The sequence below is a fragment of the Nanorana parkeri genome, unplaced genomic scaffold (assembly GCF_000935625.1).
Source record: "Nanorana parkeri isolate BGI_ZX_2015 unplaced genomic scaffold, ASM93562v1 scaffold430, whole genome shotgun sequence".
NCBI classification, from domain to species: domain Eukaryota; kingdom Metazoa; phylum Chordata; class Amphibia; order Anura; family Dicroglossidae; genus Nanorana; species Nanorana parkeri.
The window spans coordinates 1058558-1071405 of record NW_017306698.1 but is presented as its reverse complement, the minus strand read 5'-3'; the positions used below and the strand labels follow the sequence as shown (position 1 = coordinate 1071405).

The 12848-nt window shown below is 40.2% G+C and overlaps 1 protein-coding gene across 1 annotated transcript in view; it reads right to left on the bottom strand.

The window, feature by feature from the left end:
* The window catches only part of LTK (leukocyte receptor tyrosine kinase), an 87659-nt gene extending 75037 nt beyond the window's left edge, over positions 1–12622 (bottom strand). Inside the window, exon 1 of the mRNA XM_018560057.1 lies at positions 12478–12622. Within this exon, the coding sequence (XP_018415559.1) occupies positions 12478–12622 (145 nt within the window). The remainder of the gene's footprint in view (positions 1–12477) is intronic.
* Positions 12623–12848: the final 226 nt, after the last annotated feature.

The window sequence follows — 12848 nt, the reverse complement described above, 5'->3', positions numbered from 1 at the left end:
ACTGGCCAGTCCCCGGGGATGAAGGTGTGTTTGTGTTTGGGAAAGGGGGGGGGGGGGAGATGGGGAAACCTGTAAGTGAAAAACAATAAAATAGCTGTCATATAGCTATTTAATTTGTGTATTTAGTTGCTTGCCTGGAGTTCAGGTTCAAGATGTGTTCATAATACCATTATGAAGTGTTTATTTGCCTGGCAAGTGTTACATACTTTTATATTTAATGTTGTCTTTCCGGTGGTGAAAATCAACTTGGTTGTAACACTTCAGAGATCTCAAACACAGTAAAAGACAGCTGTATTGCCGAAAGCTGTAAATGTAGTATTGTGAGCTACACATTGGACATTGGAGCATGACACGGAATTGAACATTTCTGTGCTGTCAGTTTGGAGGACAGTAGGTCCCCGGGTCACATGCAGATTCATTGTGAACTGCGCTTGACTCTGCACTTATCACTCAAATCACTGAGCAGCAGAAATTAAACTGCGTATGAAAATATTTTTAAACAGAATAAGAATAACTAACGTGGAAAAGCTTTTTCCATTAACTCAGGTTTATGAAAACCTGGCTTAAGGAGATGATGGAAAAGGTATTTGTATTTTAATATATTTGAGATGGAAAATTACCATTTCTAAGTGCTATATTAAGAACATTATTTTATATTATTCCATTTACTTAAAATAATTTGCCTTGGGTGTATTTTTTTCAGATTTAAATCATATTACTCACTGGAGGAATACAGGTATTATGGAGGTGTGTGGGGGGGGAGCAAATCAACCAAGGTACAAAGGCCATCTTGAGCTCATGCCCACTTTGTAAATGGCATTCTTTGTTTTGCTCATATGTAGGATTCTTCTACCTGGATAGCAAGTATGCCTGTGTTTGGCCACATCTGTAGCAATATTAGAGCTGCTTCTAATAACTACTGGTGAAACTACAAGCATAGAAGCCCAGCTGGCCACATTACATTTTGGGGAAGCATGAGGCTCTTCTTTCTTGAAGCTTCTTGCAAGAAGTATGTATGGTCCTGGAATATATTGTATGGGCAGGTAGTGTCTGCATTACTAGGTGTACTGATAATGAATTTATCTATTTATAGTCTAGACAGGGACATCCCTATAATGCGACAGGCAGCAGGGGGCAGCCACAGTGTCCCAGGTTGCTAAGAGCCTGTCCGGCTTCCTGCCCAGCTCACTGATGTCACTGGTTGCTAGAAATTGAGGACATTCTGGATGGCATCTTGCCGAGCTACTGCCAACTAGCGACATCAGTGAACTGGGCTGGATGGTGGACAGAGCAGCAGGACCAAGAGGTAGCGAGCACCCACCAGCATACCTACCCCTTGCTCGGCAACAAATAAACAATTGGGTGGAGCTAGCAGTGACGGCTAGCTCTGCCCAACTGTTTACAGTTGTAACAGGTGAGCCATGATTGGGCAGAGTCACCAGGACTTTGCCCAATCATGGCTCTCCCAGTTCTCTGTGCCCTGATTGGGCAAAGTCTTGCACCTGATCTGTGATCAGGTGCAAGGCTTTAGCCAATCAGGGCTCACAAGGCACAGTGCCTTGCGGGACGCTCACCGAACACACGAACTGCTGATATTCGAGTCGAACTCACGTTCGGTTTAAACATCGAGCCCATCACTATTCTGAGCCAAATATTCTTATCTATGGGCCTACATATGAACAGGAGACAAACTGTGCCTACATGTCAGACGTTCCTTGTATCTGGGTGCATTAACAGTCAGTAAGTGACAATCATTTGGTTAAGAAGTGAGAAATAAATATAAAAGATTGTATTATTATTGAGTGGGCTGGCTCTGTTCCTTTGCCACACTTGTGCCGTTCTTGGCGGATATTAAACTTCATCTACGATTAGGCAGCAAGCGATCAGAGAAGACTATGTACAGCAAGTTGGCAAATATCTCTAGTTTAGCACTTCAGACAACTGGAATCATTAATAAAGAACTAAACTTAATGGTTCAAGATGACGTTACCCCATGCCTGCTCCTTTCTCTAGACATTAAATACTCACAGCTTGGCTTGGTGTCCTCTAAACAGGCTTCAAGGAGAAGAATAAAAAAAAAAAATCTAGACAACTTGCCAATGTTCAGAAGCACTTTAGTTTGGCTCTCCTGATGGAGTCTGATATTGATTCAAAACGGCATCAGACGAGTGCAGCCAATACATTCCATTGGACAGCTTATAATCTGTACAAAGCAGTAATGATGAGTTATGCACTCGTTGATTTAATGTGGTAGTAAACAGCGCATCTCAAAACAATATAGGTGCTGCTATAAGAACTAAGCATTGCATAGCTTTATGTTTCAAAAACTAATGGAGTTGAAGCTAAACTCCAACCTTACCTTGCTTTGTTTCCCATACATGTAGCAAGTCCTCTGCTGTGTTGAAACGGATTACTCTCAATTCCTTGCAAACTTGCATTTCCACAATATACCCCTTTTAAGCTCCAGCAGCTGTCTTGAGCTCTCCTTTTCTTGTCTGAACAACCTCCATAATTCATCAATCACCTCTCCACCTGATCCGTAATGTATATAAACACATCCACAGCATCCCTTTAGATGTGCCTCGTACTAGTCATCCAATCATCAGACTGCACAGCTAAAGTCTGTAGCACCCTGTGGCCAGGAGGGAGAAGCAGGCACATCTAAAGGGATTGCAGGGATGTGTTATTTCATATAATTCTTTTTATAAAAGATCAAAGCAAAAAAGCTGTGATGTTTACAGAAGCCTGCTGGCCTTCCCTTTAAACTTGGAACAAATCTGCAATCGTACTAACCACGACACGGGGACTTGTCATTCTCAAAAGAATACAACTTTGGTGACGTCACCTCAGTTGTAGTCCATTTATACTTCCTCTTATTTTCCCTGTAACTGAAAGGTGATACATCAGTATAGACAAGGAGTGGAGGAAGAGCCTGCAAGTGCCAGAGCATTGTCCCTCAGATCCACTGATCGGGGTAAAGTCTTTACTGGCTCCAATGCAAAAAAATAAGAAATGCACATTTTTATCTTTTATAATTTTGTGCACATTTATTATTATTTTTAAACAAAATGGACTTTTACTTTAGTTGCATATTTATCAGGGAGGAGAGAAGGACAAGGGAAGGTATCATTTGCCTACATTATACTTCAGCTTTATATAAAATGCTTAAAGAAAATGCTAAATAGCAACTGTGTACAGACTATGGGCATTAAGGTATTTACATGTTCCCAACAAGCAGTAAAAGAGCTTTAAAATAAGCCATCCCTGACCTTTTTAGCTGCTTGTAATTCATTTTCAAAGATCACAACAAAGACTATAAAGTCTCCTTTTGGTTCATTCCTAACAGCTTATAAACACGTGCTGTGTGTTTATATTAGAGGGCTAGCAGGCTGCCAAGATTCTGGCACAATAGAAGTAATGGGAAAAGAGCCAAGATTTCCGTGCTTCTGTTGTGAACATTGAGGATGAATTTCTCCACATTACCTATACGTAAGGACATGAATGAGGGCTCATGTTAAAGTGTTTTACTGCTTGTTGATTATATGCAAATACTTCCGTGTATTTAGTGCATATACTGGGCACATGTTCACTTTAAAGCAAAATTGCAGCTCTGGGTCATCGGTTCAAATTTCAAATTGAACATTATTTGTTTGTATTTTCTTCCTGTTTGGATTTCCTGAATGATCCACTTTCTTCTAACAATGCACCACTGGGTAAATTGTTTTTTTTTAACCCAGATTGGCCCTACTTGTGTGTAAAAGTGTGGTAGGGACATTAGAATGTGAGCATCATCAAGGGACAATGACAGATGTGAAAATATCTATGATTAGAAGTACTGTAAAATATGCCGTTATTAAATACTAAGAACTTATGAATAAAATAACCCTCATGGTAATGTTATTAAGGAATTTACTCCTGTGCCTAAAACTAGAATACAGAGTTTAATTTATTATACTTCATAAAAAAAACATGAAGATGTTTTACAGCCAGATGGCAAGTATCACTAGTGAGCTGATGATTCACTTGATGATCCAAGTTCAACCAACTACAATTCAGAACTGAGCAGCTTAGAGTAATCAATATCTGGAAGCTAACGTCTATGTGGTTGCATGTTAACTCCATTAAAAACTGATCATTGTTAATCAAATTATCTGGCAGGTTTTTATCTCCTTTTTTTTTTAGATTCCATTAGTGAAACCACCCCAGAATAGTGTAAGCCTCGCCCTCCCACAACTTTGTAACACATTGTCACTCTCATTTATTTTGGTGATGACATTGAAGAAGGTGATGACATTGAAGAAGTATGATATCTTCATTTAGCTTTCACGTTGACTACATTACTTGGCCAGTAATTTGAACATTCTGTATTCTGATACCTACCGGCGGCCATCTTGGTGATGGACGCCGGCAAGGATATGAGGGGACAGTCACCCGGCGGGATAAGGTCTGCCGCCGGGTCACCTCCTCTCTCCTGATACTGTCGGGCGTTCGGTCCATGACCGAGTGCCCGACTTTTAAGAGGGGGGTGACACCAAAATGACTGTGAGTCATTTTGGTGTCACCCGGGTGCGGGCCGCACCCCCCTTGTGACGCCACTGTGTCAGTGTATGCTGAGACTCTCTGAAAATTGTGTTTTACATAATGTCACATACAGCTATCAAGGCATCCCCAAAACATGTTATTGAAAGGATTTGTGTATTTCAATGTTGCCCTAGAAGCCGCATTAAAAGATCCTCTCCCTGCTGTATGCTATATCTAAAACATTTTTGTCGCATTGAAACATGTCCCCCATGGCAGTGCCCAGCTTCCATGCTTTTTTTACAGTAATTTGCCAGATTTTTAACAATATTTGCCTCAAAAACAGTTCAGTGGGATTTACCTTTTAGTTCGGGTCCACATAATTTCAAACAAGATTCACTAAACCCTTGGCGAATCAAACCTGGGAACATGCCTGCTGATCACTACTCCTGACCTACATACCTGTTAGTAGCTTACAAATACTAAAGCCACTGGCGCACTGTGACAGCCAGGAACTAGTATTGTTAGGAGGAGAGGTCAGCTATGGCAGCCTCTGTATTTCTTCATTATAGGTTTCATTAAGGATGCAAACTTTTTTCATGATTGAACTTTATGGACATGTGTCTTCAACCTCACTATGAAATTATACATCAGTAAAGGCAATGTACGGCCAGGGTTGACAGGCGTTTGTGTGCATCAGAAAAGCATCTCTCTCCAAACATTACTATGGGAATGCAAAAGCAGCCTAAAGCAGATCAAATACACCTGCAATGAAACTGAAACTGTTATTCAAAGCAAGTTGTATTTGGCCTTTTGGAAACTTTGGATGCACTTTGTTTTGAGGATCCTCTCCAGGGTCTCTTGGGGGTTGAAGTGAATCTCCCAAATCTCATGAAGATACTTTACAAACACTGAAAGGCGGCCAGAAGAGGAAAACAAATCAACCAAAAAGTTATCACAGTCTGTAAATTATATTGCTCGCTGCTGCCCTTTCTGACCCAGCTGCTTAGATCTCAGAGTGCAAATATGCTAAATATAGCCCTGTACATAAAGTGAAATACATTTTTGTATGTTTAAAGTCTATAAAGAAAGATTACATTTAATTTATGTTTTTCAGATGCCTTGTTGGCCAGTTGCATTGTTTAGTTCCAGTAAATAAAGGAGGGACCAAACAAATATGTTCTCATTGGCAGAGGATGTCCAAAGACATGTTTTTAGAAATTGTCACAGTCATGTGTTCTGCAAACAGATTGTTAATTTAACTCCAAACAGTATCGTTTCAAAGCCTACAATGGGTTGTTGTATTTCCCGCAAATAACAGCAATAGACACATTTATTCCAGTGACATCAATGATACAATTATCCTAGTGACACATTTCAGATAGCAAGGCCCATAGTGGTGGAGGGATACTAGGACAAAATATTCCTTTTTGTTTTCACTTCTTCATTAAAGATTTATAAATCTTTACCCCCGAGCCGTGCCATTCAATAAGACTTGGACATCAAAGTTTAGCTAACAGAGAAACAGTTTATATGAATAACTTACTGCCTAGAGGCACTTCCTGCTTGATGGACCATGAATAATCTTATTAAATGTGAAATTAGCTAAATAATAGAGTGAAAACAACATGTGCTTTTGATTGTACATAATATGTACCAGTATTTATCAGAGTCCTTGTAAATAATATAGTTAAAGGTGATCCTAACTCAGTAATAATATATACATTTTGGGTTAGGATTATGCTTTGAGCCACATTAGGTTGGCCAAATACAGCTCCGAACCGGTCAGGGTAATGTCATGCTGTGTAAGGCTGATAAGCAACTTTGACTGCCGTATGAGCTCAATCTTGTACAAAAATCATTGCAAAGTCTTCTTCCACATCGTGAGTACACAGGAAGGGATGTCATGAGTGATATCACAGCACCTCCTACTAGTATGGAGGCTCGGGCAGAGCTGTTACAGCTCTGTCCCACCTCTCACTGCAGCAGTAGATCTATTACAAGTTGATTGCAGCCAGCATTTGATCACTATTAGAAGTGACCAGTTGTTGCATAGCTGCATTGAGGGTCTGGATCTGGTTTCCACTGACTTTTTGTTAAAAAAAATAATTGTAAAACAAATAGAAAATAATTAAGTATACAATGAGGGGAATGTATCAAAACAGGATCAGACAAAAACTGGAGCAGTTGTGTATGGCATCCAATCAGCTTTTCTCTTCAGTTTATTCAGTTAAGAATTGAAAAGCTGATTGGTTGCCATGCACATCTGCTCCAGTTTTTGTCTGCTCCAGTTTTGAATTCCCCCCCACTGTGTTTATTTATTTAAATATATACTGTAACCTCCAAAAAATAAATGCAAATATTACCTAACAATATGACTCCCCCAGGTCCAAAAAATGAAGTTAGAAAATCTGGGTGACATTTGTATTTACCGTGCAAACAGCAAATGCTGTGAATTCAACATCATTCAAATTTTTAGTGGTCGCAAACCAGTGCAAAAGTTGCTGTTGTGCTAATTTGTGCCCTTGTCAACTGGATTTAATCTTGTCTCAATGTTACGCTAACAATTTATACAAACCGTTGACTGCCGAAAGGGCAGTCAAGCTATTCTAAAGTAAAACGCATATGTTCACTTTGAGCGTTACTACTCTGCTATGTTACATAAAAGGTAATGTGATATTATTTATTCAGCAGACTTTGTTGTTTATACAGTATTTTGCAGTAAATATATGGGAGTGCTCCAATTTACGAAAATGTTGTGCTGGGAAAATTACAGGAAAATGCATTTTTTCAATTTTTTTTACTATTACTTATCACTAAGGGATGCACCGATACCGTTTTTTCGGTATTGAGTACCTATATTTTTTCTTCGTTACTCACCGATACCAAACACCGATACCAGAAGTTCCATTAAGGAAGCCGGTCGGCGTGTAATGACTCGGCGCCCTGCTTCCCGATTAGCCGGGTGATGAGGCAGCATGGAGCCCGCTTTCTGTCCAATCATGAAGCTGGGGGTCACCAGGTAGCATGGGGCTGGCTTCCCGGCCAATCAAGAAGCTGGGGGGCGGATAATGACCCGCCGCCTGGCTTCCTGATGGGCCAGCTTCCCCACCAATCAGGAAGCCAGGCAGCAAGTCATTACACGACGTCAGGCTTCCTGATTGCACAGAAAGTGGGCTCCATGCTGCCTCGTCCAGCAGGTGACGAGGGAGCATGAAACCGGCTTTCTGGCCAATCAGGAGGCTGGGCGATGAGTCATTACACGCCGCCCGGCTTACTTATTGGCTGGAAGTGTTCAGCTAGCACCAAGTGACGAGGGAGCATGGAGCCACCTTCCCGGTCAATCAGGAAGTCGGGCAGGGTGTAATGACTTGCCGCACAGCTTCCTGAAACCGGAAGTTCTGGTATCGGGCTAGGCATTGGGAATATATATATATATATATATATATACATACACACACACACACACACACACACACACACACACACACATGTATATATATATTATGTATATAATAATTATTATTACCCAATAAAAAACAAGCAAATATAATTAAATTAAAGTCTTATCTGTCCTGCAAATATTATGTATAATACGTTAAGGTAGACTACAAATGCTAAAAGGAACGAGGTGCTAAACCAAGCCATTGCCGAAAGAAACCCCCCGCCCAAAAAAAACAAACTCTAGGACTCAAGGAGATTTTGGTAGGAAAAGGCCTGGGGAATGTGGCAGATTTAAAAATAATGAAAATAATGTTTGAAAATTCCTTAACATTTTAAAGATTATATTAGATTTAATGATTAGGTGTACAAATAATTTATTGGAATACTACCTAACATACAGTACTAGAAAGACAAAATGTGCCAAACTCTTTCACTGCATTATGGAGCAAGGCTCATGCAGAAACAAAGTAAGGAAAGCTTCCACTACAACAAAAAAGATAATTTTTAATGCTGGTTATGACCTTCTTAGCTGAGAAGAAGAAACTGCCACCCACACAGTGTTTTCATTGCATGTAATTGGCAGTTAGAAACATATGAACGCCATAAAAAAAAGTTTTTATTCCACAGAAATGGATGATGTCATCTGGACACCATACACGTTGTTCTTACAAAAGTTCTTACAATAACATTTTATTAGGCATTTTGCTGCCTTTGTTTAGTTATCATTCTGTGTGTTCAGTGTCATAACTTTCTACAATGAATGCAGACCTGCTTTAGATCTATTTTTATCTACCTATTTATATACACAGTAGCTATGGTGCTCTTGCAATACAAATTTAATTCTATCAAATCCTCATTTCGGGAAGCATAGAATCATGTCAAATATTAAATAACTACTGCACGCTATATGAAAGGACAGATGTCTTTAATACTCTAATTACGCGGTTGTGACTAGGCCACAAATCACTTATTTGCTATGTTAGATCATACACTGTGAATGTTTTTTCTAATATCTGTTATTTCAGTTATCCTGATTAAGACCAAAGCATTTAAAGTCCATCTCCGGATAAAAAAAAATACCCCTAATTATGCATGGTTTATGAGCAGTCCAATTGCAACTTGATTTTAAAGTGTGATGTCACAATAATTGCAATAGGATAATTTTTTTTAGTGTCCTATAAATCAAGTTGAAATTGGACTGCTAAACTATGCATGATTAAATCAACATATGAATTGGCTAGACCTTCCAGAAATTATTTTGAGTATATATAATATATAGATAAGAAGCAGGACATACGCATATGGTTTTATGTTTATGGTTTTGTATTGCTATTTAATAAATTGTTATATTTTTAATAAGATTGTTTGATTGATTCCCAAGGAGTACATCACTTTGGGGGTTGGTTCTCCTTTTTTCATTATGTTCTATACATTGTATAGAATGTGAGGATGCCGAGGGACATAGAATCGCTGGAGTGGTTGGAGGGAGCTGTGTAAGAGCAAGCCGGGATTGTGGTTCGGGTGAGTATAACTTTGTTATTTTAGTTCCCTAGAGACAAATGAACACTTTTATCCTTGCAGTGTAGCCCCGCTGCAAGGGTTAAGATTTGACTTGCCAGAAGTTCTGCTTTAAATTCTAATCATAAATGTAAAAGTGTTCATCAAAGCTTGAGATACATCCGGTAATGCAATATAGATGAACACATTCGGATAGCTGCAGGTGACCTATTCCTAAGTAACTTCAGTAAAAAAAAAAAATGTTGCTACTATTTTCTCCAGTGGTCATCGGCACAGTAAGAAATGTATTGATTGTTCCTAGAACAAATTAAGTATTTTTCTAAGAGAGTGAAAGATCTTTACAGCATTAGAGGTAAAACCTCAGTCTCAGTAATAGGAAGCTGCTACTATATGTACCTTCATCTGACAGCTGCGTGCGGTAGATTAGATCATTAGGAAATGTAGCATGCTTCCAGTGCAATCAGGTGAACATAATGTGGATCATCTGAGACATTTACTTTGTAGCAGAACCGTATGAACTACTTAGGTGGTAAATTAAAATTAGGTTAGGAAAGAAATCCAGAAATCACAGTTTACCCAGTGCAAAACAGAAACACATTGGAAAATTCCCCTATGGGTAATACGTAACCTTAGTCCAGGAATTATGTGGGGAGAGAACAGTAGGAGATAAGTGGCATGGTTTAATTACACTTACCTGCATGAGGTCTTTCCTGAGATACAGGTCTATAAAAACTATGACTGGCGTGCAGAGGTACTGTTAGCTCAATGCTTCTGGTCGGTGCACTTTCTACATCTGGTGGCTTCTACACTATGAGTATAATTAATCTAGGGGTAGGCAACCTTAGCACTACATCTGTGGTGAAACTACTAATCCTATCATGGATCAAACACATCCCTCTGCCTCTAGGAGTCATGCCTCTGGCTGTCAGAGTCTTGCAACGTCTCATGGGGCATGTAGTTTCACAAGAGTCTACTCCTGTATTAGTCGTTGCAATTGAAGTCTATAGGGACACCATTTGCAGCTTTAATTCCATTCAGAAAATAGCAGGGTCTGGAAGTGTTCAGCTAGCAGTACCGTTGAACTTGCTGCAAATGGCAGCTCCGTAGATTTTCACACCAGCTACTAATTCCCTCCATAAAATAGCAAGAATGGGAATTAGAAAGCACACAGATCAGAAGCAATGAGCAATACTGTTGCACTCTGGTCACAGTTTTCTGAGAGCCATATCTGGGAAAGGCCATCAGAGAGGTAAGTGTTATTTACAGATTACATTGACCTCCAGCTGTTGTTTAATCTGCAGATAATTCCTGGAGATCCCCTTTAAATTCCAGATCAATTAAATCAGCTAAAGGTGCAAAGTCTTGGCCCTGTGCTCATGGTCTTCTAATGGGTCCCTCGAGTCTCCTTTGAAGTTGTTGCTGTCATCCCAAGAAGGATCCTTTAGAAAAATATACTTTGATCTTTACTGAACTTTATTTGTAAGGGGGGATGAGCCGGGTTCGGTTCACTTGGAAGTTCCCAGGCAGAAATATGGGTTCAGCAAATGTTCAAGCGAACTGAACCCAGGGAAACAATGACGCTGTAAGACCTGCACATCATCATTGCTAGATAGGATGCTAGCTGCTGGGCTGCACAGTGTCATTGGTTGCTAGGACGCAGATGGGTGCACCATAACAACCAATTACACTGTGAGGTAACCAGCATCACAGTGGGCTGTACAGCATTACTGGTTGCTAGTACACAGACAGAGGTTAGGCAGGCAAGCATACAAGACATATAGTTCACCCATTCAATGTACTGTGAGCAGAATAGATTTGGCTTGAGCTCATGGTCCACCTGAACTCAAAGCTAATTACTATTTGTAAGGTTTTGATTTATTTGGTACATCCATTCTCCTCTCCACTAGTATCTCAGTTTTTTGCTTACAATTCATTAGAATTGCTAAATTGCAAAGTTTTTGAACTAGAGAATCTGACAAGGGTGCTCTGGATCCTAGCAAAACTCATGGCCTTAAGTAGGGTATACACGGTGCAAACATCTGCCGGTTCTTGATGAACTGGCGGAAATTTGCACAGTGGGTGTCTTTGTCAGCACCCTTTCGCCCGGTGTCCCTCAATAAGCTGATCAAAGGAGCCGGTTGGAAAATTATTTGCCGAACGGAGCTTGCAGCCAATCAGCTGCTAACTCCATTCAAGTATTCTGGCAGCGGCAGTTAATGGAGGAATCTGTTCTATTTTTCTTGTTCAGCCCACGGGTTGAACAAAAAAATAAATAAACCCATGGATACACAGCTTTACAGTTCTTTTCCTTTGGAAAGCAGTCACATCTCATACTACCAGCTGATTAAAAAGCTCTAGCTCTGGTTGTGAGCTAGAGCTTATTCACACCACAGGGTGTGAATAAGGCTTCTACTTTCACACAAAAAAGGGTGCTTTTCTACAGTATGCTGGCAGGGGACAGTCTGTTCCTCTCAGGATGCGGCTGCTTTCTAAACAAAAACTAACTGAAAAACACCTTTTTATTTGGTGGACCCGGAATGTAGTTAGCTGATTTAAACTGAGAGTTCATTTGGACTTCTATAAACAGGTTATGTAATAAGAACTATGGCCAAACCTCATTACTTTTCTCACCTGCTTTGAAACATTTACTTTGTTATTTGCTAGTTTGGATTTTACTTTAAAAGAGACGTGTAATCATAATACAAATGGGCAGAAAACTCTCTTAATATTAGACTGTGTGCACCTGGTGTGTCTATTCTGGTTGTGATCTGCATCAGTGCCTGCCTTTAAATTAGAAAATTCCTCAAACCATTGTAAATGCTTGGTTAACTGATACTCTCTCAATAAACTGTAAATAAAGTGAAATCTAGACTTCATTGGACGTTTTCTGAAGATAAGCTAATGGCGGAATTGGTGGTCAAATTGCTTAAATTTAAGGAAACACAGCCTCCTCTCTCAGCTTCACTGCGCGACTGGAGCCTCGGCGATGCCTCCCACCTCCTCCATCGCGGTCTCTGCCCTTGCCTCCTCCTTTGTAGTCTTCGGGTTCTTCCATCTTCTCTGTCTCCGCCCCCCTGCCTCTTGCCGCTCCGTCCCACGTCTCCTCCTGTTCCCCCACCCGCCGCTTCCTCCCCGTTGACATTAGGCAGCCAGTTTCTGTGCAGCCCGGCTGCCTAAATGTTTTGGGGGGCGGCATTTTTTCCGCCCCCCTGGAATATGCCGCCCGAGGAAAACGCCTTTCCCCTTTCGATTTCAACTTGTACTACTTGTGTTGTACATGTCATTAAAAACATACTGAATATAATTATGCAAATTCATTTTCAGCAGCTGATGAAGACCCTCAAATAAGGGAAAAAGAGAACGGTATA